This window comes from Phocoena phocoena, chromosome 6, assembly GCF_963924675.1.
Source record: "Phocoena phocoena chromosome 6, mPhoPho1.1, whole genome shotgun sequence".
Lineage (NCBI taxonomy): Eukaryota > Metazoa > Chordata > Mammalia > Artiodactyla > Phocoenidae > Phocoena > Phocoena phocoena.
Genome location: NC_089224.1, coordinates 108,411,018 through 108,437,815, shown reverse-complemented (window position 1 = coordinate 108,437,815; position 26,798 = coordinate 108,411,018). Strand labels below are relative to the sequence as shown.

Here is a 26,798-nt window from a genome sequence, read left to right as displayed (position 1 = left end):
CCATGCCACTCCCAGCCCAAGGCAAACACTAATCTAGTCTCTGTCTCTCTAGATTTGCCTGTTGCATATCAATGGAATCGTACAATTTGTGGCCTTTGGTAATGGGCTCCTTTTACTTAGCATAATGTTTCAGGGTTCATCCATGTTGTAGCGTGATTCAGTGCTTCATTCCCTCTTATTGTCAAATGATATTGTTAAATCATATGGATTTAGCACATTTTGTTCATCAGTTGGTGGACATTTAGGTTTGTTTCCACTTTTTTGACTCTTAGGAGTAATGCTGCTTATGAATATTCATGTACAGGATTTTATGTGGACATATTTTTTTCATTTCTCTTGGGTGTATACCTAGGAACAGAATTGCTGGATCATATAGTAACTCTATGTTTAACATTTTGAGGAACTTCTAGATGGTTTTCCACAGCAGCTGCACCATTTTACATTCCCAGAAGCAATATACAAGGGTTCCAATTTCTCACTATCCTCGAAACACTTGTAATTATCTGTCTTATTTGTTATAGCCATTCTAGTGGATATGAAGTGGTATCTTAATGTGGCATTTACCTAATGACTAATGATGTTGAACATCTTTTCATGTGCTTACTAGCCATTTGTATCTCTTTGGAGAGATTCAGATTTATGATTTGCAAATATTTTCTCCCATACTGTGGGTTTTCTTTTCACTTTCTTAACGGTATCCTTTGAGACACAAAAGTGTCTATTTTTTTTTTTTTTTTTTGCGGTACACGGGCCTCTCACTGTTGGGGCCTCTCCCGTTGCGGAGCACAGGCTCCAGACGCGCAGGCTTAGCAGCCGTGGCTCACGGGCCCAGCCGCTCTGCGACATGTGGGATCTTCCCGGACCAGGGCACGAACCCGTGTCCCCTGCATCAGCAGGCGGACGCTCAACCACTGTGCCACCTGGGAAGCCCCAAGGCATTCACTTGTTAATTTATGTCTGTTGAGTCTCTTTTAATCTATAACGCTCCAGGCTTTTTTTTTTTTTTGGCTGCATTATGTCTTTGTTGCTGCGCAGGGGCTTTCTCTAGTTGTGGTGAGCAGGGGCTACTCTTTGTTGCAGTGCATGGGTTTCTCCTTGCAGTGGCTTCTCTTGTTGCAGAGCACAGGCTCTAGGTGCACGGGCTTCAGTAGTTGTGGCATTCGGGCTCAATAGTTGTGGCTCGCGGGCTCTAGAGTGCAGGCTTAGTAGTTGCGCTGCATGGGCTTAATTGCTCCACAGCATATGGGATCTTCCCAGACCAAGGATCAAACCCGTGTCCCCTGCATTGGCAGGTGGATTCTTAACCATTGTGCCACCGGGGAAGTCCCAGACTTTTTTTCCCTCTTGCATTTTATTTGTTGAAGAAACAGGGTCATTTATTCTATAGAGTTTCCATCAGTCTGAATTTGTTAATTGCATCTCCATGGTGTAATTTAACATGTTCTTCTGTCCCTTGTATTTTAGTAATCCAGAGGCATGATCTGCTTTAGATTTAGTTTTAGCACAGCAATAATTTGCAGGTGATATGTGTGTTTCCAGAGTCAGAACGTGTAAGGTTGACTCTGTCTGCAATGTTAGGGGCCATCCATAATCTTCAACTGGATTTTTTTTTTTTTTTTGGCTGCCACATGGTATGCAGGATCTTAGTTCCCCGACCAGGGATCAAACTCTTACACTCTGTATTGTGAGCACAGAGTCTCAACCACTGGACCACCAGAGAAGTCCCTGGATCTTTTTTATTTGGCTGTGTTAGGTCTTCATTGCTGCACGCGGGCTTTCTCTAGTTGCGGCGAGCAGAGGCTACTCTTCATGGCAGCGTGCGGGCTTCTCATTGCAGTGGCTTCTCTTGTTGAGGAGCACGGGCTCTAGGCACATGAACTTCAGTAGTTGTGGCACAGGGACTCAGTAGTTGTGGCTCTCAGGCTCAGTAGTTGTGGCGCACGGGCTTAGCTGTTCTGCGGCACATGGGATCTTCCCGGACCAGGGCTCAAACCCGTGTCCCCTGCATTGGCAGGTGGATTCTTAACCAGTGTGCCACCAGGGAAGTCCCTGGATCATTTTTTAATTAGAGGTGATTTACACTTTGAAAGGGTCACTCTGGTTGCTGCGGGGGAAGGGGTCCCAGGGTTTCAAGGACTGAAGGATAGCCATGCAGCAAAGCACTTGCTGCCGTGCCTGGCACACGGGGACGACTCAATAAATATTAGCACTTACTGTTGTTGTTGTTATTAGAGCTGTGTGGGGGACCCAAGTCCTGAGCTCGGAGCCATTTTCTGGCCAGGGCATTCTCCTCTCTTCTCCTCTGCCCTTGGAGGAGACGTCGTCATTGCCCCATGGCTCTGGGAGGCATGTTCAGGAATGCGGCGGCCATCTATTTGCACCTGGTGGGGCCCTTCCGGGGAAGGAAGTCTGGAGCTTCGCTCGCCCGGTGTTTGCATCAGACTGTAAGTGCTCTAGCCCCTCGTGCTCTGCTGCTTGCGTGCCCCAGGGCTCCTGGGATCTGGCTTGGTTCCGGCTTCAAAGCTGTGCATGAGCCTCCTCTTTCAGGAGGCCTTCTCTGACCGCAGCCTGGATGTGGGCCTCTCCCTTGCCCTTGCTTCTAATCTAGAACTTGTAGCTATGCATCTGAATGGTCTCCTCGGAGCTGCTGCCTCCGCATCACCCCATGGGCCCAGCCCAGTGTTTGGTACACAGTAGGTACTTCATAAATGTTGGCTGAATAAATACATTATGCATAAGCTCAAGAACAGGCACTGGTTCCTCACTTATCCAGGTAGTGTGTGACATACTCAAAGGTCACTCCATTGAGCACCCCAAGTTTCTAGAGTCCCTCCTTTTTTATCTTCTTCCTGAACTCATTCAACTCCATCCACCCCCTTTGCTCTCTCTCTGTGCCCCTGCACCCCTCTACTCCTTCGCCCACCCCAGCCCTCCACAAACTCCCTCACTCCAACCTCTACCCACCCACCCCCACTGCCCTGACTCATCTTCACCTTATTTTTTTAAGTATGATGCATACCCGATTCAAACGTAATTCCTTATATCATTGAACCTATAATGCCGTCAATATTAAGATGCACTGTTATTTTATGGACTAGTAAGTGGGGAAATTGCCAGTTAAACTCATGCTGTAGATTCTAAGACACATCTGAAAGTGCAATGTGCAAAAAATACACAGAATCAAACATGGTATGCTCTCCATACAAGAAACTTAGAAACATAGAAAAGTACACTTATAATTAAATCACCTATAATTCTACCACTCAGAGAGAACCTTTCTTAACATTTGGTATGTTTCCTTCTAAATTTTTTTCTATTCACATATGATCATAAAAAATATATATACATAAAAATATATATTAGGGTATATTTTTAAAAATAGAATCATCCTGTACATGCTATTTTGTAGCCTGTTTTATTGATGTTGGTATATCATATTTACAAACATTCCTCTAAAATGTAATTTTCTCCCACATTTTTTAATCATAAAAATAAAACCTTTATTTTAGAAAATTTGGAAAATAAGAAAATTATAAGGAAGAGAAGAAAAACATCTGTCAACTAACCAACTAAAGATAATCACTGCTGACTAACGTTTGGGTGATGACATGATTTTCCCTGGCAGGGATCACGCTCTCATTTTTAACTATTTTGACATGTTCTGAGTGCCAGGTCTGGTGAGAGGTGTCAGGGACAGGGCTGCCAATGTTAGCAAAGCACCTACTAGGTGTCAGCCCCATGCTGGGCTCTCTGCAAATCATTCCCATCAGCAAGACTCCCAGGTGATGGAAAAGCCTGGCCCGTATACAGATGGTCCCCATGCCCTTCTCCAGGGCAGGGGCCAGACACTAGGAGCCCTGCTGTTGCCACCACCCTGACCAGGGTCCTGTCCAGCTCCTCCTCCAACCTTGGGGAAGTCCCTGAACCTCTTTGAGCTTCAGTGTCCTCATCTTTACGTGGGGATTATCCTGGTCCCTCTGATAGACGTGCTGTGGGGACTAAGCCCATGAGGAACAGTGGGGGCTCACTGTTAGATACAGCTGTGGCCCCACCACCTGCCGGCCATCTGAGACTCCAAGCCACAGGACCAGGAGGCTGGGAGGGACCACAGAGCCTATGCCCCTATTATACTGATGGAGAGACTGAGGCCAGGGGGGCTAAAGCACCTGTGCAACGTCACCCAGCCAAGGTGGGCTTAGGACCCGAGTTTGGTGGTTCTCAGGCCTGGCCAGTGTCTGCACACCTGCGGGTGAGGGGGAAGCTGGCCTGGAAGGAACATAGAGAAGGGGAGGGGAGGTCCCCTGAGCCCCCTAGGACCGAGCAAGTGTCCTCTTTGCCTGAGTCAGAACGTGGCCTCGTCTCAAATAGCCCCGAGTCTGAGTGTATCTGTTGTATGACCTTGAACACATCCCTCTCCCCGCTCCCCCTCCTCCATCTTCTCATCTGTAAAACGGGACCAGCCAGGTGGTCCTGAGAAGTCAAAGGAAGAGCTTAGCGAGAAGCTGCTGCAGTCACTGTCACCACGATCCTTCCCGTGCTCTGCTCTCCCCCTTCCTCCTGCCCCTCCTCCTCGGCCCCAGCCCCTCCTGGGTCAAACTTTAGCCTGATGGAATCCAGGCTGTGTGCCAGGATACGTGGACCCTGGGCTGGCAGGTGGGTGAGTCCAGGCTGCTGGAGTGGGAGGAGCTGAGCGGGGCGGCGGGAGACCCCGCCCCCTTGTCTTGTCTGGGAGCCCTGCTCTCTGCCTCCCGCCTGGAGGAGTGGGCACCAAGGCTGTGGCCCCAGAGAAGCTGCCTCCCGGGCAGGCCCAGGCTGCTGGGCCTCCACCACTGACCCTCCGTTTGTTCTGTCTTCAGCTCGCCATGACCAAACGGCTGCAGGCTCGAAGGCTGGATGGGATCGACCACAACCCATGGTGAGCTGGGCGGGGCTGGGGAGGGGTGTGGGGGTCCCCTGGGCTCGAGGGCAGGGCAGGGCTGGCGGTCCCTGGATTGGCAGTAACTCAGTGGTACCCAGGACGGCCGCGCACTCGGACGGGGGAAGATTTGTAGCCACAGCTCCTGAGAGGTGAGACCCCCAGCAGCCAGCTTAGGTTCGGATCTCAGCCTCGCCCTGCTTGGCTGTGGCATTTGGGGCCGGTGACTCGCCTGCTCTGAGCCTCAGTTTCCCATCTGGGAAATGGAGGTAATTCCCTTTCCCTTGAAGGGCCTGGGGGGATGAGGTGACATACTATGTGAGCGATGGCCATTACCCAGGCATTACCCAGGCACCAGGCTGAGGGCTTTCCAGGGATTCTTTCATTTCACACTTAGTACAGAACAAGCTAAGCTAAGGAATATAAGAAGGTAAGACACGGGCAGCTCCTCACCAACACTTGCAGAGGTCGACATCTTTTCTTTATTGACCTATTCTAAATATGAGAGGCATATGTGCCCCTTGTCACCCGTGATTCGATGGATGCAATGGAAGATGTGTGAGAAAGATTTAATGACCTTCCCGCTTCCCCCCAACCACTGCTCCTGGCCTGCTCTACCTTTGGCCAAGGGCATTGAGCCACCTCTATATGTTTAAAAAAAAAAAATCATTGGCTGTTGTTTTTACCAAAAAGAGAACCAGTTTTTCTTTCAAACTCCCCTGCTGTACAACGCTTTGTGTTTTGCAAAAATCTTCCACCTCCATCTTCTCCTCTGATGCTCCGTGGTGTTTGGGATGGGGGAGCTGGGCCCAAAGGCCCTGTAGGGTCCGGTTGCCCTCTAGGTTGGGCCTCCAGGGTCCTGTTCCCCAGGCTGCCACACTCTGTCCTCTCTGTGAGGCAGGTGGGCAGGCTTATGGCCCATTTTTCAGATAAGGTAAAGTCCAACTCCGAAGGAGGAAATGACTGGCTGGGAGAGACAGGAAGAATCTTTCCTGACTCACAGACCCAGCAGACTCTTGAACCCGTCACACCCATTGTACAGAAGGAAGGACTGAGGCCAGGAGAGGCTAAGTCTCATGCGAAGGCAGGGCAGAGCAGGAGCTGGCCTGGGAGGAATGCACGGGACAGCAGAGGAGTGTCAGGAGGGATGAGGGCCATGAAAGGTCCCAGGTTCCTGCTGACCCCAGGGTGGTGGCCTGAGGATCAGGACCCTAGAGGCCCAACCCACAGGGCAGCTGGTCTCCGTAGGGTATTTGAGCCTGGCTCCCCTGTCCCAGCCACCATGGAACATCCACCACCTGATTTTGCATCTCAGCTCTGCCTTAGCGGCTGTGTGACTCTGGGCAGGTCACTGGCCTCTCTGAGCTTCAGCAACTCTGTCTTCAGAGACACTGTGGCGCTCTGGAGAGAAAATGACCAATTTTAGACATAATGATATTTATTGTTATGCAAATTCAACTCCACCCAGCCTGACCCCTCTGCCCCCAACCGACCTGGAACTGCATACCAGCCTCTTCAGCCTCTCAGCCTCTCTTCCAGTTTCCCTGAACAGGTAGCCACTAGGCAGGGCCAGAAGAAAGATGGTCAGGGGCCAGAGACGGCAGATGGCAGGCCCCAGTCTGTCCAGGGTAATCGTCAAGCGCAGAACTGGTGCTTCAGACACCAAAGGCTGGCAGTGCTAACTGGGAGATGTTGGGCAAGTCGCCCGAACCGCAGCTTCTCCGTCCCCCCTGTGATCAAGGAGCAGAACATGCCTCATAGACTATCAGAGATGATGTGAGCAAGCATTTCAAAGTGTGGTGCTGAGAGACACATGAACGGGTCATGAAATCCATTTCGGGGCGCTCACCAAGTATTTCTAAAGACTAGAGTAGAATAGGATGGGAAGTACTGCAGTGGATCACACCGGAAGGAGAAAGTTGAGTCCATGTTTGTGCTCTACAGAGCTTGGGATGTAAAAGTGATTTCTTACTATGGATCGTGGTGGAAAGTTGGAAAGCCCCTGGGCTAAGACATGTGATCAGCATGGAACCAGTTATGACCACGAACAGATCTCCAGACCAGGGTGGATGCTGATCATGCAGTTTTTCTAGAAGGAGCCCAACGCCTTGCTCACCCTGCCCTGGAAGCAAGCAGAAGTACAGGTCGGGGTGGAGGGTTGGGCTGGTACCCACTCTCTGTTTGTTGCCCAGGGTGGAGTTTGTCAAACTGGCCAGTGAGGCTGATGTCGTGAACTTGGGCCAAGGCTTCCCAGACTTCCCACCCCCAGACTTCGCCGTGGAAGCCTTTCAGCACGCCGTCAGTGGGGACTTCATGCTCAACCAGTACACGAAGGCATTTGTGAGTCTACCAGCCCCTCTGGGGGGTCCCTGGACATGGGCCTCTGAGGAGGTCCCAGGGGAGGACGGAGCAGATCTTTTTGGGCAGCAGGCCCATCTGAGTGTCAGGGTTCATGGGGCAGAGCCCCGGGAATTCAGTCTGGTCATGGTTCAGTGTTCACTGACTGTCTCCTTTGTTCCAGTCCCTGGAACAGTTCATGGTCTGGGGGAAAGACAGATAAAAAAGCATGAGCCAGGAGCTCATAGTCTAGTGGGAAAAGCAGACCAAAACCCAAAACAATAGCAGAAGACAAAGGTAGCTGATATGCTGTGATGGAGGAGAATGGGGTACTTGGGAGCAAGAAGGAGGGAATGAGACCTGGGAGATCAGGGAGGGCTTTCTGAAGGAGGTGACACCTAAGCTTAACCCTGAAAGACAAGCTGCTGATTGTTTTACCTCTAAATCCGAAGTCTTTCTGTGAAGAACCACAGAGTAAATATTTGCCCCCTTGGAGTAGTTTCTTAAACTTAGGTGTGCATCTCATCGCCCTGGGGGAAAGTTCCCTCCAGTGCCACCACCCAGAGGTAACCACTGCTAACAGTTTGCTACTTTGCTGAGTGTTTAGACTTTTGAACTTTTAACTTTTATAAGTTTATTTATTTATTTTATTTTTGGCTGTGTTGGGTCTTCATTGCTGCACCTGGGCCCTCTCTAGTTGCTGCAAACAGGGGCCACTCCTTGTTGCCATGCGCAGGCTTCTCACTGTGGCGGCCTCTCTTGTTGTGGAGCACGGGCTCTAGGCACGTGGGCTTGAGTAGTAGTGGCACGCAAGCTCAGTAGTTGTGGATAATGGGCTCTAGAGCACAGGCTCAGTAGTTGTGGTGCACGAGCCCAGGTGCTCCACGGCATGTGGGATCCTCCCGGACCAGGGCCCAAACCCGTGTCCCCTGCATTGGCAGGCGGACTCTCAACCCCTGCACCACCAGGGAAGTCCCCTGAACTTTTAACTTTTAAAAATGCTTGTATAAACACACACACATTCACATGCCCACATGTGAGATTTGTGTTTCTTAACACAAATGGACTCATACTCTAGTAATGTTCTATAACTTATTTCACTAAATAGTATGACATAGGCATCTTTCCATGTCAAAACAGCCTCATTCTTTTTTTTTTAATTTATTTTTTATTGAAGTATAGTTGAATTACAATGTTGTGTTAATTACTGCTGTACAACAAAGTGACTCAGACATACATTCTTTTTCATATTCTTTTCCATTATGGTTCATCATAGGATATTGAATATAGTTCCCTGTGCTATATAGTAGGACCTTGTTGTCTATCCATTCTATACATACCAGTTTGCATCTGCTAATCCCAAACTCCCCATCCAACCCTCTCCCATCCCCCTCCCCCTTGGCAACCACCAGTCTGTTCTCTATGTCCCTGATTCTGTTTCTGTTTCATAGATAGGTTCATTTGTGTCATATTTTATATTCCACATATAAGTGATATCATATGGTATTTGTCTTTCTCTTTGTGACTTACTTCACTTAGTATGATAACCTCTAGTTGCATCCATGTTGCTGCAAATGGCATTATTTCATTATTTTTCATAGCTGAGTAGTATTCCATTGTGTATATGTACTCCATTAGCCTCATTCTTTTTGATGGCTGCATAGTATCCGATTGCCTAGGTGTGCCATAATCTATTTACCCAGCCCTACACTGATGATCTGGTTTGGTTATCTCACTATTAAGCAATGCCACAGTGAATATCTCTTTGTGTATCCCTTTGTACACATATGTAAATATTTCTCTCAGATATATCCCAAGAAGTAAAACTAGAGAATCAAAGGGTGTAAGCATTTCAGCCTGTGCTGGATATTGTCAAATTGCCCTCTAGTGAGGTTTACTCACATACCCACCAACAGGCTGGTCTCAGAGCTGGCAGGAATGTTCATTCTTTTCATGTACATATTGGGCCTCAGGACTTTTTCTTTCATGCCTGACGTTGTTTTTTTCATTTGGGTGTATATCTTTGTCTTATTGCTTTGAAAGAGCTCTTTATATATTAAATATCTTATTTCTTTCTCTTATGTTGCAGTGTTCCTCTCTTTGTCTTTTAACTTTGCTCATGGGATATTTTTTGTACAGAAATTTTTCATTTTTATGTAGTCAATTCTGGTTTAGTGAATTATTTAGTTAAGTTCTAGACCTTAGGTTTCAGTCCCTTGGCTTAGCCTGGAGTGTTTTTTTTTTGTTTGTCTGTTTGTCTGGGGTTTTTTTTTTGCAGTACGTGGGCCTCTCACTATTATGGCCTCTCCCGTTGCGGAGCACAGGCTCCGGACACACAGGCTCAACAGCCATAGCTCACGGGCCCAGCCACTCCGCGGCATGTGGGATCTCCCCAGACTGGGGCACGAACCCGTGTCCCCTGCATCGGCAGGTGGACCCTCAACCACTGCGCCACCAGGGAAGCCCAGCCTGGAGTGTTTTATAAGTGTCCTCAACAAACAAGCATACAGATCCAGTCTTCCTCTCAAAGTGGGGTACTTCCAAAGCTGCAACATAAAGTCCTATTCCTGCACTTCAACTGGCATGACCTTGGGAAAGTCATTTTCTTTCTCTGGCTCACTGTTTTTCTACCAGTCAAATGGTGGGGATCAAATAATACCTCTTTTGCAAGGCTGCCAAGAGGATTAGATGGCACAAAAGTGCTACTTAAACTTAGAGGGAGGTGTTTAAAGTGTGGAGTTGCTGCTATTTTGAGGGCTCCGTTGCACTGTGCTCCACGAAGGCATACACTCTGTCTGGTTTCCCACTGATCCCAGCCCTGGATGCTAGGCCTGGCACAGAGCAGGCTTTATGGCATGCGCTGGCGATGGAGATGAAAGAACTCACCCCACAGGAATTGACTCTGCCCCAAGGCTTGCTGCTGGAAGATGCTAGAATTGCCTGGATGCATCTGAGTGGGAGGCTGGGCCCAGGCTGAACCAGGCCGCTGACCCCTGCTGTCCCGGCAGGGTTATCCACCCCTGACGAAGATCCTGGCCAGTTTCTTCGGGAAGTTGCTGGGACAGGACATAGACCCACTCAAGAACGTGCTGGTGACTGTGGGTGCCTATGGGGCCCTGTTCACAGCCTTCCAGGCCCTGGTGGACGAAGGAGATGAGGTGAGTGGGCAAGGCCAGGGCTGGGTGGGGGTGAAGGGTCAGGGTGGTGCCGACCCCAGCCAATCTGATCCTTGTACCAGGTCATCATCATCGAGCCCTTTTTTGACTGTTATGAGCCCATGACATTGATGGCAGGGGGTCGCCCTGTGTTTGTGTCCCTGAAGCCGGTAAGGATGCTGGTTGGGGTGTGGGTGGGCAGAGGGGTCCAAGGAGTGTGCTGGGTTGAACCCTGGGAGGTGGGAAAGAAGGAAGGAAGTGAAGGAGGGCAGTTTCTCCAGGGTGAGGAGAGGGGTGTCCAGAGCCCGAGAGGAGAGACAGTGGGGAGAGATACCTGGGGGGAGGAAGGCTGACTTTCTTGAGATGAAAGTCATGTGGGTAAGTATTGCCACCCCCTCCCACCTCCTTGCAGAGCCCCAACCAGGATGGGGAACTGGATTCCAGCAGCAGCTGGCAGCTGGACCCCACGGAGCTGGCCAGCAAGTTCACGTCTCGCACTAAAGCCCTTATCCTCAACACACCCAACAACCCCCTGGGAAAGGTACCTGAGAGACCTCCTCTGGGGACCCCTCCAGATTGGCTCACGTCCCTGCTCTGTTACTCTTGTGCTGCCATGGGGCCTCAGTTTCTTTGTCTGTGAAGTGGGAGGACTACCTGCGATGAGCTCTGAGGACCGAAGCTCCCAGACGTCCCAGGGCCTGGGGCAGGGATCCCCAGGGAAGGTATCAGGCCTCGGGTGGTGGAGCGGGCTGGACATCTCCATGACTTGCCCATGAACCTGGGCCAGTGACTTCACCTCTCCAGTTTCTCATCTGGAAAATGGGAACATGACAGAACTGATGTGAAGGAAGACCCAGGCTTCCACCTGTGTCTCTCCTTTACTGTCACACCATTATCACGCTCAAAACGCTTCTGACACCAGATATGTGTTTTTTTTTCCCACACTAAGCAATTCTGTGAGACCAGCTGGGTGTCCCACAAGTCAACTCAATTTAATTCAATTCTGACACTGTCTACCTGGAGATGGCGTCAGATCCCACAGGTTAAGGGCTCAGTCTCACAAGGCTGCCCCCCACCCCACTCCAGACACCAGTCACAAGTCGAGGTTGTCACCTGTGCTGCTGACCTATGGTTGTAAATCTGAGGTGCCCACAACCCCCTCCTCGGTTCAATTAATTTGCTAGAGTGGCTCACAGGACTCAGGGAAACACCTACTTACAGTTACCAGTTTATTAAAGGATACGGTAAAGGATACAGATGAACAACCTGATGAAGAGACATGTAGGGTGAGGTCTGGGAGGTTCCCGAGCACAGGTGCTTCTGTCCCTGTGGAGCTGGGGTGTGTCAAGCTCTTGGTACCTGGATGTGCTCACCCACCTGCAAGCTCTCTGAACCCTGTCCTATTGGGATTTTTATGGAGGCTTCAATTATCAACTCCATTTCCAGCCCCTCTGCCCTCTCTGGAGAAAATTCCAAACTTCCAATATGGCTTCGTCTTTCTGATGATCAGCCCCAATCCAAGAGCCCACTTAGAGTTGCCTCATTAGAGCAAAAATGCTTCTAGTGCTCTTTTTTTTTTTAATTTATTTATTTTTGGCTGCAGTGGGTCTTTGTTGTTGCGTGCAGGCTTTCTCTAGTTGCAGCGAGTGGGGGCTACTCTTTGTTGCGGTGCATGGGCTTCTCATTGTGGTGGCTTCTCTTGTTGCGGAGCACAGGCTCTAGGTGTGCAAGCTTCAGTAGCTGCAGCACTTGGGCTCCGTAGTTGTGGCATGCAGGCCCTAGAGCATGTGTGCTTCGGTAGTTGTGGCATGCGGGCTCAGTAGTTGTGGCTCACGGGCTCTAGAGCTTAGGTTCAGTAGTTGTGGCGCACGGGCTTAGTTGCTCCGTGGCATGTGGGATCTTCCTGGACCAGGGCTCGAACCCGTGTCCCCCACACTGGCAGGCGGATTCTTTTTTTTTTTTTGGTTATAAATTTATTTATTTATTTATTTATTTATTTATTTATGGCTGTGTTGGGTCTTCATTGCTGTGCATGGGCTTTCTCTAGTTGCAGCGAGCAGTGGCTACTCTTTGTTGCCGTGCGCGGACTTCTCATTACGGTGGCTTCTCTTGTTGTGGTTGTGGAGCACAGGTTCTAGGCGCATGGGCTTCAGTAGTTGTGGCACGAGGGCTCAGTCGTTGTGGCTCACGGGCCCTAGAGCACAGGCTCAGTAGTTGTGGTGCACAGGCTTAGTTGCTCCGCGGCATGTGGGATCTGCCCAGACCAGGGATTGAAGGCAAGCGGATTCTTAACCACTGTGCCACCAGGGAAGTCCACTTCTAGTGCTCTTATCACTTAGGAATTTACAAGAGTTTCCAGAGCCGCCCTGTGTCTAGGTCAGGATCAAAGAGCAAGTATTAGAACAAAAGATGTTCCTAGTGCTCTTACCACTTAGTAATTTACAAGGGTTTTAGGAGTTCTGTGCCAGGAATTGGGGCAGATATATATATATATGTATGTGTGTGTGTGTGTGTGTGTGTGTGTGTGTATATATATATATATACACACACACACACATATATATATATATGCATTTTCTGTTATCTCACAACCAACTTCACAGGGTCACTGTTGCAAGGATAGGATGGGACAGAAAAGCCCTCAGCACCGGCTCTGGCCCTGTCTTTTCATCTCTGTAAGCAGGCCTCTCTGTTTGGGGATGGTCCCTGCAGGTGTTCTCCAGGGCAGAACTGGAGCTGGTGGCCAGCCTGTGCCAGCAGCATGACGTGGTGTGTATCACCGACGAGGTCTACCAGTGGCTGGTCTACGACGGGTGCCAGCACGTCAGCATCGGTGAGCCGAGCCGGCCAGGGTGCCCCCGTTCCCCTGGACATTTGTGGCAGGGCCTTGAGCCCAGTCTGGGTGTCAGCGCAGGCCTGTTGATTAGGACCGAGGGGTCTAGACCCACACAGGTCAGGTGACCTGGGGCAGTGACTTCACCTCTCTGAGGACAGGGGAACACATGGCACCTGCCTCCCAGGGTTGTCATGAGGGTGAGCTCAAATAAGTCCTGGGAGTAGCTTAGCACATGGTGGAATCCGGAGCGTTGAGAGCCTGAGTGCCTGCTGGGGTCCAGCCCCCACCCCTCCCCTGCCCCCACCCCCATCTCAGCGGCTGCGTTCTTTGGCCTTGGGCAGCCACCCTCCCTGGCATGTGGGAACGCACCCTGACCATTGGCAGCGCTGGCAAGACCTTTAGCGCCACAGGCTGGAAGGTGAGTCAACGAGGGCGGGGGTGACCCCTCCCTCTACAAGCCTTGGTAGGCGAGTCTGGCCTGGAAATCCAGAAAGGGTTTGGTCAGGCCCCGAAGAGCCTCACCCCCTACCTATGTTCCTGGTCCAGGTGGGCTGGGTCCTAGGCCCGGACAGTCTCCTGAAGCACCTGCGCACCATGCACCAGAACTCCATCTTCCACTGTCCCACACAGGCCCAGGTGAAGTGGGGGGGGGCAGGACCCACCCCACCGGGGGAGGGAGTGGGGCAAGAAAGGAGTTCGGGCTGGCTCCAAGGTCAGGTCACACCTGACCTGCTTGTCCCTCCGCCCTCCCCAGGCTGCAGTAGCCCAGAGCTTTGAGCGGGAGCAACTGCACTTCGGCCAACCCAGCAGCTACTTTGTGCAGCTCCCACAGGCCATACAGCGCTGCCGTGACCACATGATACAGAGCCTGAAGTCTGTAGGCCTGAGGCCCGTGATCCCCCAGGGCAGCTACTTCCTCATCACAGACATCTCGGAATTCAGTGAGTGGGACTGGCCGGGCTGGGCCAGGTACAGGGTCCTGGAGGCTGCTCAGGGCTCAGCCTGGCCTCTGTCCCCCAGAGAGCAAGATGCCCAACTTGCCTGGAGCTGCAGATGAGCCCTACGACAGACGCTTTGTCAAGTGGATGATCAAGAACAAGGTGGGCTGGGCCTCTGCCAGGGCCGCTGTGTACGTGTTACAGGCTGTGCACTGCTAAGGGTGCCTGACCAGGGGGCTGATGTGCCAAAGTCCAGTCTCTGACCCCCTGGAGCCCCCCAGAGGTGGGGCCGCTGAGACATGGGCTTCCTCCTCCACAGGGCTTGATGGCCATCCCGGTCTCCATCTTCTGCAGCGTGCCACATCAGGAGCTCTTTGACCACTATATCCGCTTCTGTTTCATGAAGGTAAAGGACAGGCCTGGGGGAGGGAAGACCTCCTCAAGCCTCCCCATGCCTCCTGCGGGTATGGGGAGAGGGGCAGGACCAATCTGTGTTGGTGCAGGATGAATCCACGCTCCGGGCCATGGACAAGAAGCTACAGAAGTGGAAGGATGAGCTTAGGCCCTGACATCACCCCCTGGGCCCTGCACTGCCTGCTCCCTGACACTCTGCAGGGCTCTGTCTTTGTCCAGGTTTCAGCCATTCCCAGGTTGGGGGTAGATGGTACTGGAGGATCTCTTCTCTGTAACACAGAATAACCTCAGGGAAGAGCCCCCCTTTTGGTCTTGGGACAGTCAGGAGCACTTCCCCATGGTGCATAGCTGTGTTCCTGTTGCAGAGGTGAAGGAGGCCTGACCGAGGCCTCTCCCTGGTCCTCCCTGTGCTGGGCTACATGGTCTTGGGTCCCCTCTGGCCTCCCCAGACTCAGCTGGGACTCAGAGGGCAGAGTTCAATAGTGTACTGACCTTGGGTCTCAGCACTGGCCCCAGCCTTGCATTGGCCCCATCCAGGCCTCAGGCATCCCTCCCTTTCCTTATCTAAGCTTGATTTTGGAAAGTTGCCCTTAGGCTTGACTGTTCAAGCCAGTACTTTTGCCCATAATAAAGTTTTAAGTTATTCAAACTGTTATTGGCTGCTTCTCTCTGCTTCACACCCTGGTGCTGGTTGCAGATGGGGGCTTAGTCAGAATGGAAGGCAACTCCCACCTCCCTGAACCTCAGATCCCAGACTCTTTGTACAAATGTGTTTTGAGGCCCAAAGAAGGGCAGGGACTTGGACCTTGTCTGAGGCCACCCAGTTAGTTAATGGTAAAACCAGGCCTAGGGGCCCAGATGGTGTGTGTTACCGTTGTTGTTGGTGGTGGTGGTGGTGTGGGGTGTGTGTGTGTGTGTGTGTGTGTGTGTGTGTGTGTGTGTGTGTGTGTGATGGGGGCCTCAGTTGAGTGTCTAACAGGGAAGACTCGGACAGTCACACCCCACAGGAATCAGAGTCCAGGCCAGGATTGCCAGGGATTACATAATTAGACAGAAGGGGAAAGGAATGTTTCCTCTAACATTTACTGCTCACCCCTATATGCCGGGCACTTGGATGCACACCATCTCATTAAAGGACCCTCTGAGACAGGAGTTACTGCCTCCATTTTACAGGTGAGGAAACCGCTTTGGAGGTGAGGGGACTTACCTGAGGCCATCCAGCTGGTAAAATGTAGAAATGAGATTTGATCCCAGGGGTGGGCCTCCCACTGGAAAGCAACGCAACTCCTGAAATCATTTGGAAGGTGGTGCTGGGGAATTGTCTTGAAGTTGCATTTGCATAGCAAGCTCATGGGTTTTGCTCATATCACATATTTAACTGGGGAGCTGATGGGAACATATAGGATAATAAAATACATTTGGTCTTTGTCCCTGGTTCCTGGCGCAGAGCTCCTAAAACCCTTGTAATTCCATGAGTGTTAGTAGTGTCTTTTGTTACTCAGAATGAACCCCTTCAACCATGTGATTAGAGGGTCAGAACTTTCAGCCTCAAACCCAGACCTCAGGGAGGGAAAAGGGACTGGACATTGAGTTCAGTCCCGTGGCTAATGATTTAATCAGATGTGCATATGTAATAAAATCCCACATAAAAACCCTGAATCACTGAGGCTCAAGGACCTTCTGGGTTGGTGAACACATCGATGAGCTGGTAGGGTGGCCCATCCGGAGAGGGCATGGAACCTCTGCACCCCCCTCTCCCAAGACCTTAGTCTATGTACCTCTTCCATTTGGCTGTTCCTGGGTTGTTACCTTCTCTAATGAAATTCTAATTGTAAGTATAGCACTTTCCTGAGGGCTGTGAATTGTTTCAGCAAATTATTGAATCTGGGGGGTGGTCATGGAAATGCTGGAATTTGTAGTCGGCCAGGCAGAAGTGGGGGTGGCTGGTGACCCCACTTGCTGCTGACATCTGAAGTGGGAGACAGTCTTGTGGGACTGATCCCTTAACCTATGAGTTCTGTGCCAACTTGTCAGAATTTAATTGAAGTGTAGGATACCCACTTGGTGTCAGAGAATTGCTGTTTGGAACATACTTGGTGTTATGACAGGACACTTCCTTTTTTTTTTTTTTTTAATTTTTAAAATTATTTATTTTTTGGCCAGGTGGCACATGGGATCTTAGTTCCCGGACCAGGGATCAAACCTGCACCCCCTGCACTGGAAGTGCAGAGTCTTAACCACTGGACCACCAGGGAAGTCCCAGGACACTTCTTCCTTTCCCAACTATGACTTTGTAATACTATCACTGTTCCAAAGTCAAGATTATGAAACAAAATAACAACTCAGAGGCTCAGGGTTGGAGCCCCTTTGCCATACTACACATAGCCTGATGATAAGAAAGTCCTCAATGGGGTAAACCCATAGATTTCTTGGATAGAACCACCCTGACCAAAGGTTTCATGTCTCATGAACCAATCCAGAATCTGCCCATAACTCAAATCTGTGACTCTACAGAGGTTCCAGATCTTAGACTGAGTAACCTCAGCCAACCTGAGATGCATAAATGACTTTGCCTTTCATTCAGATAGGGGAGAGCGGGGAATGGTGAAATAAACACAACCCCTGTAATGTTAACACACACTTTGAATTAGAAATGAATCTCTCCTCTACTAGGTTGTAAACTCCAGATGAGTATCTGCTTTCCCTACCATTGTGTCCCTGGCGGTTAGCACAGGGAGTTCCAGCCTCAAAATAGGATCTGCTTGATAAATATTTGTTGATTGGATGAATATTGACTCAAATTTATTATTTAAAAAAGAAAGTGTATCTCATTCCTTGCTGGTAGGAATGCAAACTGGTATAACCGCTTTGGAAGACAGCTTGGCCATTTCTTTTTATTTATTTATTTGGCCGCGCCGGGTGTTAGTCACGGCACACAGGATCTTCGTCGCCACGTGTGGGCTCCTTAGTTGTGTCATGCGAACTCTTAGTTGCTACATGCATGTGGGATCTAGTTCCCTGACCAGGAATTGAACCCGGGGCCCCTGCATTGGGAGCAAGGAGTCTTAGCCACTGGACCACCGGGGAATTCCCAGTTTGGCAATTTCTTACAAAGCTAAACATAGTCTTACTGTTGGATCCAGCAATCAGACTTCCAGCTATTTACCCAAATGAGCTGAAAATTCATGTCCACACAAAAACCTGCACATGAATATTTGCAGCAGTTTTATTCATAATTGCCAAATACTGGAAGCAACCAAATGTCCTTCAAAAGGTGAATGGATAGACACACAGTGGCATAGCCATACAACGAATAGTATCCGGCAGTAAAAAGAAATGAGCTATCGGGGACTTCCCTGGTGGTGGAGTGGTTAAGACTCCGTACTCCCAGTGCAGGGGGCGCGGATTCAATCCCTGCTCAGGGAACTAGATCCCACATGCATGTAGCAACTAAGAGTTCGCATGACACAACTAAGGAGCCGGCGAGCTGCAACTAAGACCTGGCGCAACCAAATAAATGAATAAATATAAATAAATTTTTAAAAATTATATCTTCAACCTACTATTAAAAAAAAAAAAGAAAAAGAAATGAGTTGTCAAGCCATTAGAAGATATGGAGGAGATCTCGGAGAGACAGCAGTGAGGACTTAGTTCCCTGCCCAGGAATTGAACCTGCGTAGCCCAGATGAAAACCAGGAATCCTAGCCGCTAGAGCACCAGGGGCTAGAGGCTAGAAGCAAAGTGGCCCTGGCTCTTTCCCCCATTTGAGAGCAGGAATGTTTCAAGGAGGCAAAAACTGTAAAAAACAGGTACAAAGTTTATTATTAGAGACACAGCACTATGGGAGAGCACACAGAGAAACAGTTTATTCATTTAAGTCGAAGCTAGGCAGAAATACACACCCAGAGAGAAAGGGTGTGGGCATCCTTTCTAATGGGGAGGAGTGGAGTAAAGAGGCAATTTAAATCACTTATATAGGACAGTTCTTCCTGGTCTTTGTTTACCTTTGGCCAATTATCTCGTTTCTTTTTTCACACATGACTGGTCCTAGGACCCTCCCCAAGCTGCGTGTGCAACTTTTTGCTAAGATGGATTCCACCGCAGAGGCCTGTGTGTATATGTCCACACTTATTATGGGGTGGTGCCCCCTCCCTTTTTGACCCCCAAGGAGCCGTCCTGCACATGTCCAGACAGGAAGTTTTCCTTGACCTCAGGAGTGGTTATCTTATCTCTTTACTTCAGCAGAGCTCAGCTTCTGCCACTAGCTTTGACCTTGGAGCATCTGGGTGAGAACACAGCTTCAGTGTTACTCCACTTGACAAACCCCAGCTGTCCAGCCCAGGGGCCCATCTATCTCCTACTTTAGAGGAACTTTAAATGCATGTTGCTTAGTGAAAGAAGGGAGTCTGAAAAGGCTGCATACTGTCTGATTCCAACTATATGACATTCCGGAAAAGGCAAAACTATAGGGACAGTAAAAAAGATCAGGGTCCCCGTGGTTACCAGGGGCTTGAGGAGTGGGGGAGGTAGGTGGAGCACAGAGGATTTTTAGGGCAGTGAATCAATTTTGTATGATACTGTAACGGTAGATATATGACATTATGCATTTGTCAAAACTGTTAGAATGTACAACACAAAGAGTGAACCCTAATGTAAACTATGAACAATGCATCAATATAGGTTCATCAACTATAACAAATGTACACATTAACACATGTGAACAACAGAAACTGAGTGGGGGTTATGTGGGAACTCTGTACTATCTGTTCAATTTTCGGTAAACCTAAATCTCTAAAAAAGTAAAGTCTGATAATTAAAAGAGAGTAAATGAACGAATCTATAAAATAATTGGATTAAATTATTGCCAGCTCTGAATCACACTCCAGCTCTGTGCCTCAGGGTCCCCATGTGTAAAACCAAGCTGAGCTTTGAGTTTCGCGCCCGACGGGAGGAGAGAGGGTAGCTCTCCTATCGTCCAAGGGTTCAGGAGAGAACCGGATACCGTGCGTCTTTGGACACCCAGGCCTGCGATGAGCCCCGCCCACCCCCGGGAGCCCGCCCCCAGGAGCCAGTCCCAGGCCCACACACTCCCTCAGCCCGGCGCATAGGCCGCGCCCTCGCACGCCATTGGCTCTCCGATTGGACGGCTCGGAGGAGGTGTTGGCGGAAGGGGTGAGTCTGATTGGCTGGGCGGGGCCGACGGTGTGCGACGAACATGGCGGAGCGCGGGAGGAAGAGGCCCTGCGGCCCGGTAGGTGGAGGGATGTGGGATCCCGCGGCAGGGCGCGGGGTGGAGGCAGGAGAAAGAGCCGCTTGGGGGCCCGTGGCGGGGCCTGGCCCTGCTCGTCGCTGCTCCGCGGCCCGAGTCCCCGAGGTGCCGCATGCTCATGGCCTCAAGCACCCCTGTCCAGATGAGAACCGGAAGTGGGAGCCGGGGTTCGAGGTGGGAGCCGGGGTTCGAGTCGGAGCCGGGGCTGCGTTGGGTAACTCATTGCCCGGGGCCCGGATTCAGAAGACCGGACCCGGCTCGGAATCCCGAGCCCTTTTGTGGCGTATCTCTTCTGACACCAGGGCGACAGTGGGCAGGTCCTGTCCCCCTGAACCTGTTTCCTCTTCTCTCCAGTGGGAACTCATTAAACAATTTATTGAACGCTTACTGTGTGCCAGGTGTGGTCTCAGGCACTGGGGGTACGACAGGTCCCTGCCCTCCTGACGCTTTCTCTGGGCAGCAGGAGTGTGGCGTGGGGGGCGGGGGGAGGGTTTCCTCGTTTCCTCACCACCTCCATTTAAAGAGAGGGGACAGCTGTGGAGCACCAACCACATCCTCTCGGGTGTGACCATTCAGCCTCACTCCTACATCTCCTCCCACCCCTACTCCAGGGTGAACATGGCCAGAGGGTGGAGTGGCGAAAATGGAAGCAACAGAGTAAGTAAGGGACCGGGGCGGTGGGCTCAGATGGGGAGCTGAGCGTCTGTGCTCACCTCTCCCCGAGGCCACTCCATCAGTGCACAGCTGAATCTTGGGGAAAAGCCACCAGATTTGGCCCCTCTAGGTCCCACAGTACCCAAAATGGAGAAGACGGGGCCAGAAGCCCTGGGAGGCGCCTTTGGCTGCTGTCTCAGCAGCATTGGAGAGCCCAGGCTGCCCCTACTGAGAGGACATCACCTCCTGGACTGCTCCAAGTCCTCCTCACCTCCAAGTCCCTCTTCCCTCCACCAATCGGGATGTCCTCTTATCCAGAAAAAGAGGAGAAAAAGAAGTGGAAGGATCTCAAGATGATGAAGAAACTGGAGCGGCAGCGAGTGCAGGAGGAACAGGCAAAGCGACAGCAGGAGGAGGAGGCAGCTGCCCAGAGGGAGGATCGGGGTGAGCAAGCTGGGCCCTCGGTAGGGCAGAGAATGTTACAGCTGGAAGGGCCCTTAGGGGCCAGTGGGTCCAGACATCTTGTCCTGATGGAGAAAATGAGGCTCAGAGAATGGGAGGGACCCAGAAAACTGAGTCCTAACTTCCTACTTAGGTAGATTTTGATTCTGTGGAGGGTAAGCATCATATATCACCACTTTATGCCTCTAGAACCTCATCATTGTAATATGATAGTTAATTTTTTTCCTTTTTTATTGATCACCGTGCTTTAATTTCACTTTTCATTTAATTATTTTGATTTCATAATAAGAATGTCTCTTTTTTCTCATTAAATAATACATGCTCAAAACAAAACTCCCCAAACAATACAGAAAACAATAAAGAAAGGAAAAATCCCAGCAAACATTGCAGTTAACGTTTCTCCAGCTATGTTAACACCCACTTATATATAGATAGGGAGGTATACAGATACAGTTTTACAAAAGTTGAGACTGCTTTATCCACGTACTTCTGGAGCTGTTTTTTCTCATCCCACATTGTGTCCTGGATGTCCTTCCGTGTTCGTACATTTGGATCTACCCTAACAAGTTGTATCTTTCCTCCTCGGCCAGACCCAAAGGTCTGGAGGGTCAGGGGGCCATACTGTACTCTGTAAGCCCAGTGGTTACCAGTGATGATGGTGACAGTGGGGACAGAAACTGAGCATGTCAGCTGTCTGACACCAGGAAAGCCCTTTATCTCCTGTGGCTCCCTTTGGACAACTCTGGGAGGGAAAGTGTGGTGGTCCCTCTGAAGCCAGCTGTCCTACCTTTTGTGTGACCTTGGGTCACATATTTGACCTCTGTGGGCTGAAGGTTCCCCACCTCTCAATCAGGATCATGGTAGTACCTACTTCCTAGGATTATTGGTTAAACGTGCACATATAAAAGGCACTAAGAATAAATATTAACTCATTATCTTCCCTATTTGACGCCTGGAGAGCTGAGGCGGTAGGGGGCAGAGGATGTGAATATAGGTCAGTTCTTCTAACCGCTCCCTTGCCTGGCCCAGTGGTACGCCCTTCTTATGGGCGTCCTGGAGACCTGATTCCATTTTCTTCCTGGAGAGGTCGAGGCCCAGAGAGGGGAGTTAGCTCAAAACTCCTCACAGTAGGAAAATTCTCTAACTCTGGGCCCTGGGATTAGAGCAAGGGAGGGGAGGGATGGCCCTGGCCTCTCTGGCTGACCATGAACACCCCTGTCCTGCCCAGGGCGGCACTACACCCTGAGCGTGGCCCTTCCGGGCTCCATCCTGGACAACGCCCAGTCGCCCGAGCTTCGCACCTACCTGGCCGGCCAGATTGCTAGAGCCTGCACCATCTTCTGTGTGGATGAGATTGTGGTGTTTGATGAAGAGGGCCAAGATGCCAAGTGAGGGGCCATCCAGCGGGCCCCGGGGCTGCCATGATTGGCTGGGCTTCCCTTTTTTCCCTGCCTACTTGCCTGGGCTGAGGATCCTGTCTGAATGCCCCCATTGTAACCCTGGCGGGTCGAGTTGCAAAGCAGGGGCGCTGCAGAGGTCATACTGGGGGGAGGAGCTCTTGAAGGAAACCCGGTGGGCTTGAGCCCTTTCTTTCTCTCTCCAGGACTGTGGAGGGGGAATTCAGGGGAGTCGGCAAGAAGGGGCAGGCATGCGTGCAGCTGGCCCGGATCCTGCAGTACCTAGAGTGTCCACAGTAAGGGCATGAAGGACAGACTTGCCAGAGCATGTGGGAGGGGTGGTCACTGTGCAGGTCGGATGGGAGGTGGCCTCCCTGAGATGTGCGTCCTTTCCTAGGTACCTAAGAAAAGCATTCTTCCCCAAGCATCAGGATCTACTGTTTGCAGGTAAGGCTGGGGGTGGCTGACCCCCATTTCCCATGGATCATCCCCCAGACCCTGAGAAATCATGGTACAGTTGGGAAAGCAAGCCCAGGCAGGGCAAGGCCTGTGGCTGGTGGTAAGCAGCAGATCTGTGGCAGAGCTGGAACCTGAACCAGGGTTCCCAGCCTTACCTTCTACCCCTCCGTGTGCCTCTGCACCTCCCAGAATCTTCCTGGCCCTCCCCAACCACAGGGCTCCTGAACCCCTTGGACAGCCCTCACCACATGCGTCAGGATGAGGAATCCGAGTTCCGAGAGGGCATCGTGGTGGACCGGCCCACCCGGCCGGGCCAGGGCTCCTTTGTCAACTGTGGCATGAAGAAGGTAGGAATTGGACGGTGGGTCGAGACACGTTTCCCAGACACACCCTGGCTACGGAGGGCACATGGGTAGGGAGCCCTGGCCCCAGGCATCTCTGCCTGCCAGTCCCCCATTGATGCAGATTTGGGCCAGAGAAGTGCCTAAAATGGGGCTCAACAGATAAAGCCAGGAGCAAAATTTACTGTTTTAGAAAAATCAAATCAACAGAAGATAGTCCTTATACGAAAAACAAACCAAAACAAAACCCGGGAAAATCAAGTTCACAATGCCTCTGGGGCTGTTCCAGGGTGCTGCCAAGCCAGGGCTCGGAGCATTCATTTGCCACCTATTAATCCTAAGTCTCCTAGAGAAGGAGGCAGAAACATTTAAACAGATGAGGATCCCCTCCCCTCAAAAAGAACAGATCTGAGGTAACTGGCTAAAAACAGAACAGGATGACCCAGACCCAGATGAAGAGAGAAATGAATGTGAAACCCTCAAAAGAGAAAGTGTCCCATCCTGAATTCAAAACTGGGACAAGGGAATTCCCTCATAATCCATTGATTAGGACTCCACGCTTTCACTGCCAAGGGCGTGGGTCCAATCCCTGGTCAGGCAACTGAGATTCCACAAGCCATGCAGCGCGGTGGGGGGAAAAAATAAACTAAAACTGGGACAAAACGCAAACATCAAGTGTCCTTCGTCACAGGCTCCTATGTAGTCAGCATTTACTTCATGCCAGGCCCCCTGCAGTGTAACAATAGGTATTATTTACGGAACATCTTCTGTTTGACAGATTAGGACACTAAGGCTCAGAGGGGTTAAGTGACCACTCAAACTGCTATAGCTAGTAAGTGGCATAGGCACCAAAATGTAGGAAACTGGGATTTAATCTACTCATGAAATACTTCCTACTCTGTGCCAGGCCTGGACCAGTGTCTTGCAGTAGTCGTTTTGCAAGAATGGTCTCTTGGACTTCCCTGGTGGCGCAGTGGTTCGGAATCCACCTGCCAATGCAGGGGACACGGGTTCGAGCCCTGCTCTGGGAAGATCCCACATGCCGCGGAGCGACTAAGCCCGTGCGCCACAACTACTGAGCCTGAGCTCTAGACCCCCAAGAGCCACAACTACTGAGCCTGAGCGCCACAACTACTGAAGCCCGTGCGCCTAGAGCCCGCGCTCCGCAGCCAGAGAAGCCACTGCAATGAGAAGCCCGTGCACCGCAACGAAGAGCAGCCCCGGCTCGCTGCAACTAGAGAAAGCCCGTGTGCAGCAACGAAGACCCAATGCAGCCAAAATTAATTAATTAATTAATAATAAAAGAATGGTCTCTGTGAGCAGGTCTGGCCCGGGTGCCGGGGAGCGGGGCTCGAAGGGTGACGTGGACCCCTGGGGTGCCCCTGTGTCTGGGAGAGCAGCGACCCCCGCTCTCCTGCGGAGGACAGCACCAGTTTCTTCTGGCTTCTTCCCAGGAGGTGAAGATCGACAAGCACTTGGAGCCTGGACTCCGGGTGACGGTGCGGCTGAACCAGCAGCAGCTCCCAGGTACCCTAAAGCGTCCCCAGCCTGGCCCGCCTGCGGGCTCAGAACCACTTCCTTGTCCCCTCACCCCGTCTTCACAGCCTGTCTGCTTCCCCTCCAGAAAGCAAGACCTACCGTGGAAAAGTTGTGTCGTCACAGGACCCTCGCACCAAAGCTGGTCTCTACTGGGGCTACACGGTCCGCCTGGCCTCCTGCCTCAGTAAGGACAGAGCTTCCTCCTGTGAATATCCGTCCTCTCTCTCTGGGAGGCCACAGAGAGCCTTGCTTGACCCAAAAGTCAGACCGGGGTCCTAACCCTACTCATTTGCCGTGTGACTTGGGCAAGTGCCTTTCCTTCTCTGGGCCTTGGTCTCCTTGAGTGCACTGCCTGGAATGCTTTTAAGGACTTCTGAGGAAAAGCATCTTTAATAATGTCTGCCATGGGGTCGGGAATGGGGGCAAAAGGGCCAGATAAGTCAGAGGTCCACTACTTGCTTTTGGAGCTCCTTCCTCCCCACCCTCTGCTTTGTCTCCCCAAGCTGGTACACGCACGGTCTCTGCCTGTTCCACCACTGACTTCCCAGCAAGAGGGAGGGGCCTGGCTGTGGCTCTCTTACCTAAGCCACGCCCCCCAACACGCACGTGCAGCCACGTGGCAGTGGCCTGTGGGGAACAGAGCCCCCAGTGAGCCTGCCTCCCCACCAGGTGCTGTGTTTGCTGAGGCCCCCTTCCAGGACGGCTATGACCTGACCATTGGGACATCAGAGCGAGGCTCAGACGTGGCCTCCGCCCAGCTTCCCAACTTCAGGTGGGTCCAGCCAGGGGAGGAGGAACGCAGCAGGGGACAGGACTGGTGGGGGCAGAGCTATACGGACCGGGCCTCTGCGCATATGGGGGGCTGAGAGCCCTGGGGGCTGCACTCAGTGACCCCCCTCCTGTGGGCGCCAGGCACGCTCTCGTGGTGTTTGGGGGCCTCCAAGGGCTGGAAGCTGGAGTGGATGCTGACCCCAACCTGGAGGTGGCTGAGCCCAGTGTCCTCTTCGACCGGTACGTCAACACCTGCCCCAAGCAGGGCAGCCGCACCATCCGCACCGAGGTGAGCCCGCCCACCCCCCCGACCTCCAGGCCCAGCCTGCTCACCATCAGCAGGGGCTGGAGCCTTGGGGTCCGTCCAAAGTGGGGCGCTGCAACTTCTCCCGGTCCCCCACCCCGCCCAGGGCTGCCCCGAGCCAGCCTCCTCGCCCCGTTTGGCCTCTCACCACAGCAGAACTGCAGCAGGGACAAGTTGAGAGTAGGCTGGGAGTTGGGAATCCTGGGTGCTGGTGCCCATCCAGCTGCTCCAGGAGCACCTGGCTGACCCAGGAGACCCCACCCATCCCTGCTCTAGGCCTGTTCCCTTAGCTATACGCTCCGTGTTCCACTTCCCCGTGTCTGACCCTGGTGGGCAGGGCAGCCCTCCTCTCTGGCACCTCTGTCCCACGGGGGACAGGATGCGACCAGCTCTGAGAGCCTTCCACCTGGGCAGCCACTTCTGAGGGCAGCACAGAACGCTGTACCTGTGGGCACTTCCTGGGGGAAGGTGCCACTCCTTCCACTGGTCTCAAAGGGTGGTGACCAAACAGGTGGACAGCCTCAGTCTACCTGTCCCTGAGAGCCCTGCCAGGGCCAGGTGTTGCACGCTTGCCAGCTACAGCCTCCCAGCAGGAATCCCTGCTCCCACCCTTCCGACAGCTGCACAGAGGGCCCTCCTGCCCATCACCAACCCCTCCCCCTCCCCCTCCCCGACCCTGGGAGGCAGCTATTACGGTCATCCCCATTTTACAGAGGAAGATACCTAGAAGCAGAGAGGTGAGGCCCTTTCCTGGCCAGTGACAAGATTTGCAGGATGAAGCTGGGCCTGTGCTTCACAACCCCCCTACCCCAGGCCCTGCTGAGGGCAGCATGCCCCAAGGGGCTGGGTCCTGGGCAGTGGGGCACCCGCTAGCTTCCCAGGCCCCAGCCTGTTGCTGTGCTTCTCTTCCAGGAAGCCATCCTCATCTCCCTGGCTGCCCTGCAGCCTGGCCTCACCCACGCAGGTGCCCGGCCCAGCTGAAGGTTCTGTCGGGCCCAAGATGGCAC

At 51.8% G+C, this 26,798-nt stretch overlaps 2 protein-coding genes across 6 annotated transcripts in view; both read left to right on the top strand.

Moving 5' to 3' along the window:
* Positions 1–15,239, top strand: part of KYAT1 (kynurenine aminotransferase 1) — a 32,876-nt gene extending 17,637 nt beyond the window's left edge. Inside the window, exons 2-14 of one of the 5 annotated variants that reach the window (XM_065879765.1) lie at positions 2,233–2,444; positions 4,857–4,915; positions 7,108–7,255; positions 10,261–10,410; positions 10,491–10,577; positions 10,820–10,948; positions 13,120–13,240; positions 13,585–13,661; positions 13,790–13,879; positions 13,998–14,184; positions 14,264–14,343; positions 14,501–14,587; positions 14,685–15,239. In XM_065879765.1, coding sequence (XP_065735837.1) covers positions 2,334–2,444; positions 4,857–4,915; positions 7,108–7,255; positions 10,261–10,410; positions 10,491–10,577; positions 10,820–10,948; positions 13,120–13,240; positions 13,585–13,661; positions 13,790–13,879; positions 13,998–14,184; positions 14,264–14,343; positions 14,501–14,587; positions 14,685–14,750 — 1,392 coding nt within the window. In that variant the 5' untranslated portion in view covers positions 2,233–2,333 and the 3' untranslated portion in view covers positions 14,751–15,239. Of the gene's footprint in view, positions 1–2,232; positions 2,445–4,159; positions 4,190–4,856; positions 4,916–7,107; positions 7,256–10,260; positions 10,411–10,490; positions 10,578–10,819; positions 10,949–13,119; positions 13,241–13,584; positions 13,662–13,789; positions 13,880–13,997; positions 14,185–14,263; positions 14,344–14,500; positions 14,588–14,684 lie in introns of those variants that run through there. The other 4 variants (XM_065879764.1, XM_065879768.1, XM_065879766.1 and 1 more) reach the window with 4 other exon arrangements.
* A 4,571-nt stretch (positions 15,240–19,810) lies between these two features.
* SPOUT1 (SPOUT domain containing methyltransferase 1) lies at positions 19,811–26,772 on the top strand. Its single transcript, XM_065879770.1, has 12 exons — positions 19,811–19,846; positions 20,476–20,521; positions 20,837–20,962; positions 22,209–22,368; positions 22,584–22,673; positions 22,775–22,824; positions 23,053–23,183; positions 24,632–24,704; positions 24,802–24,900; positions 25,386–25,488; positions 25,629–25,776; positions 26,704–26,772. Exons 1-12 carry the CDS (start codon positions 19,811–19,813, stop codon positions 26,770–26,772), a joined length of 1,131 nt encoding a protein of 376 aa, XP_065735842.1.
* The last annotated feature ends 26 nt before the right edge of the window (positions 26,773–26,798 follow it).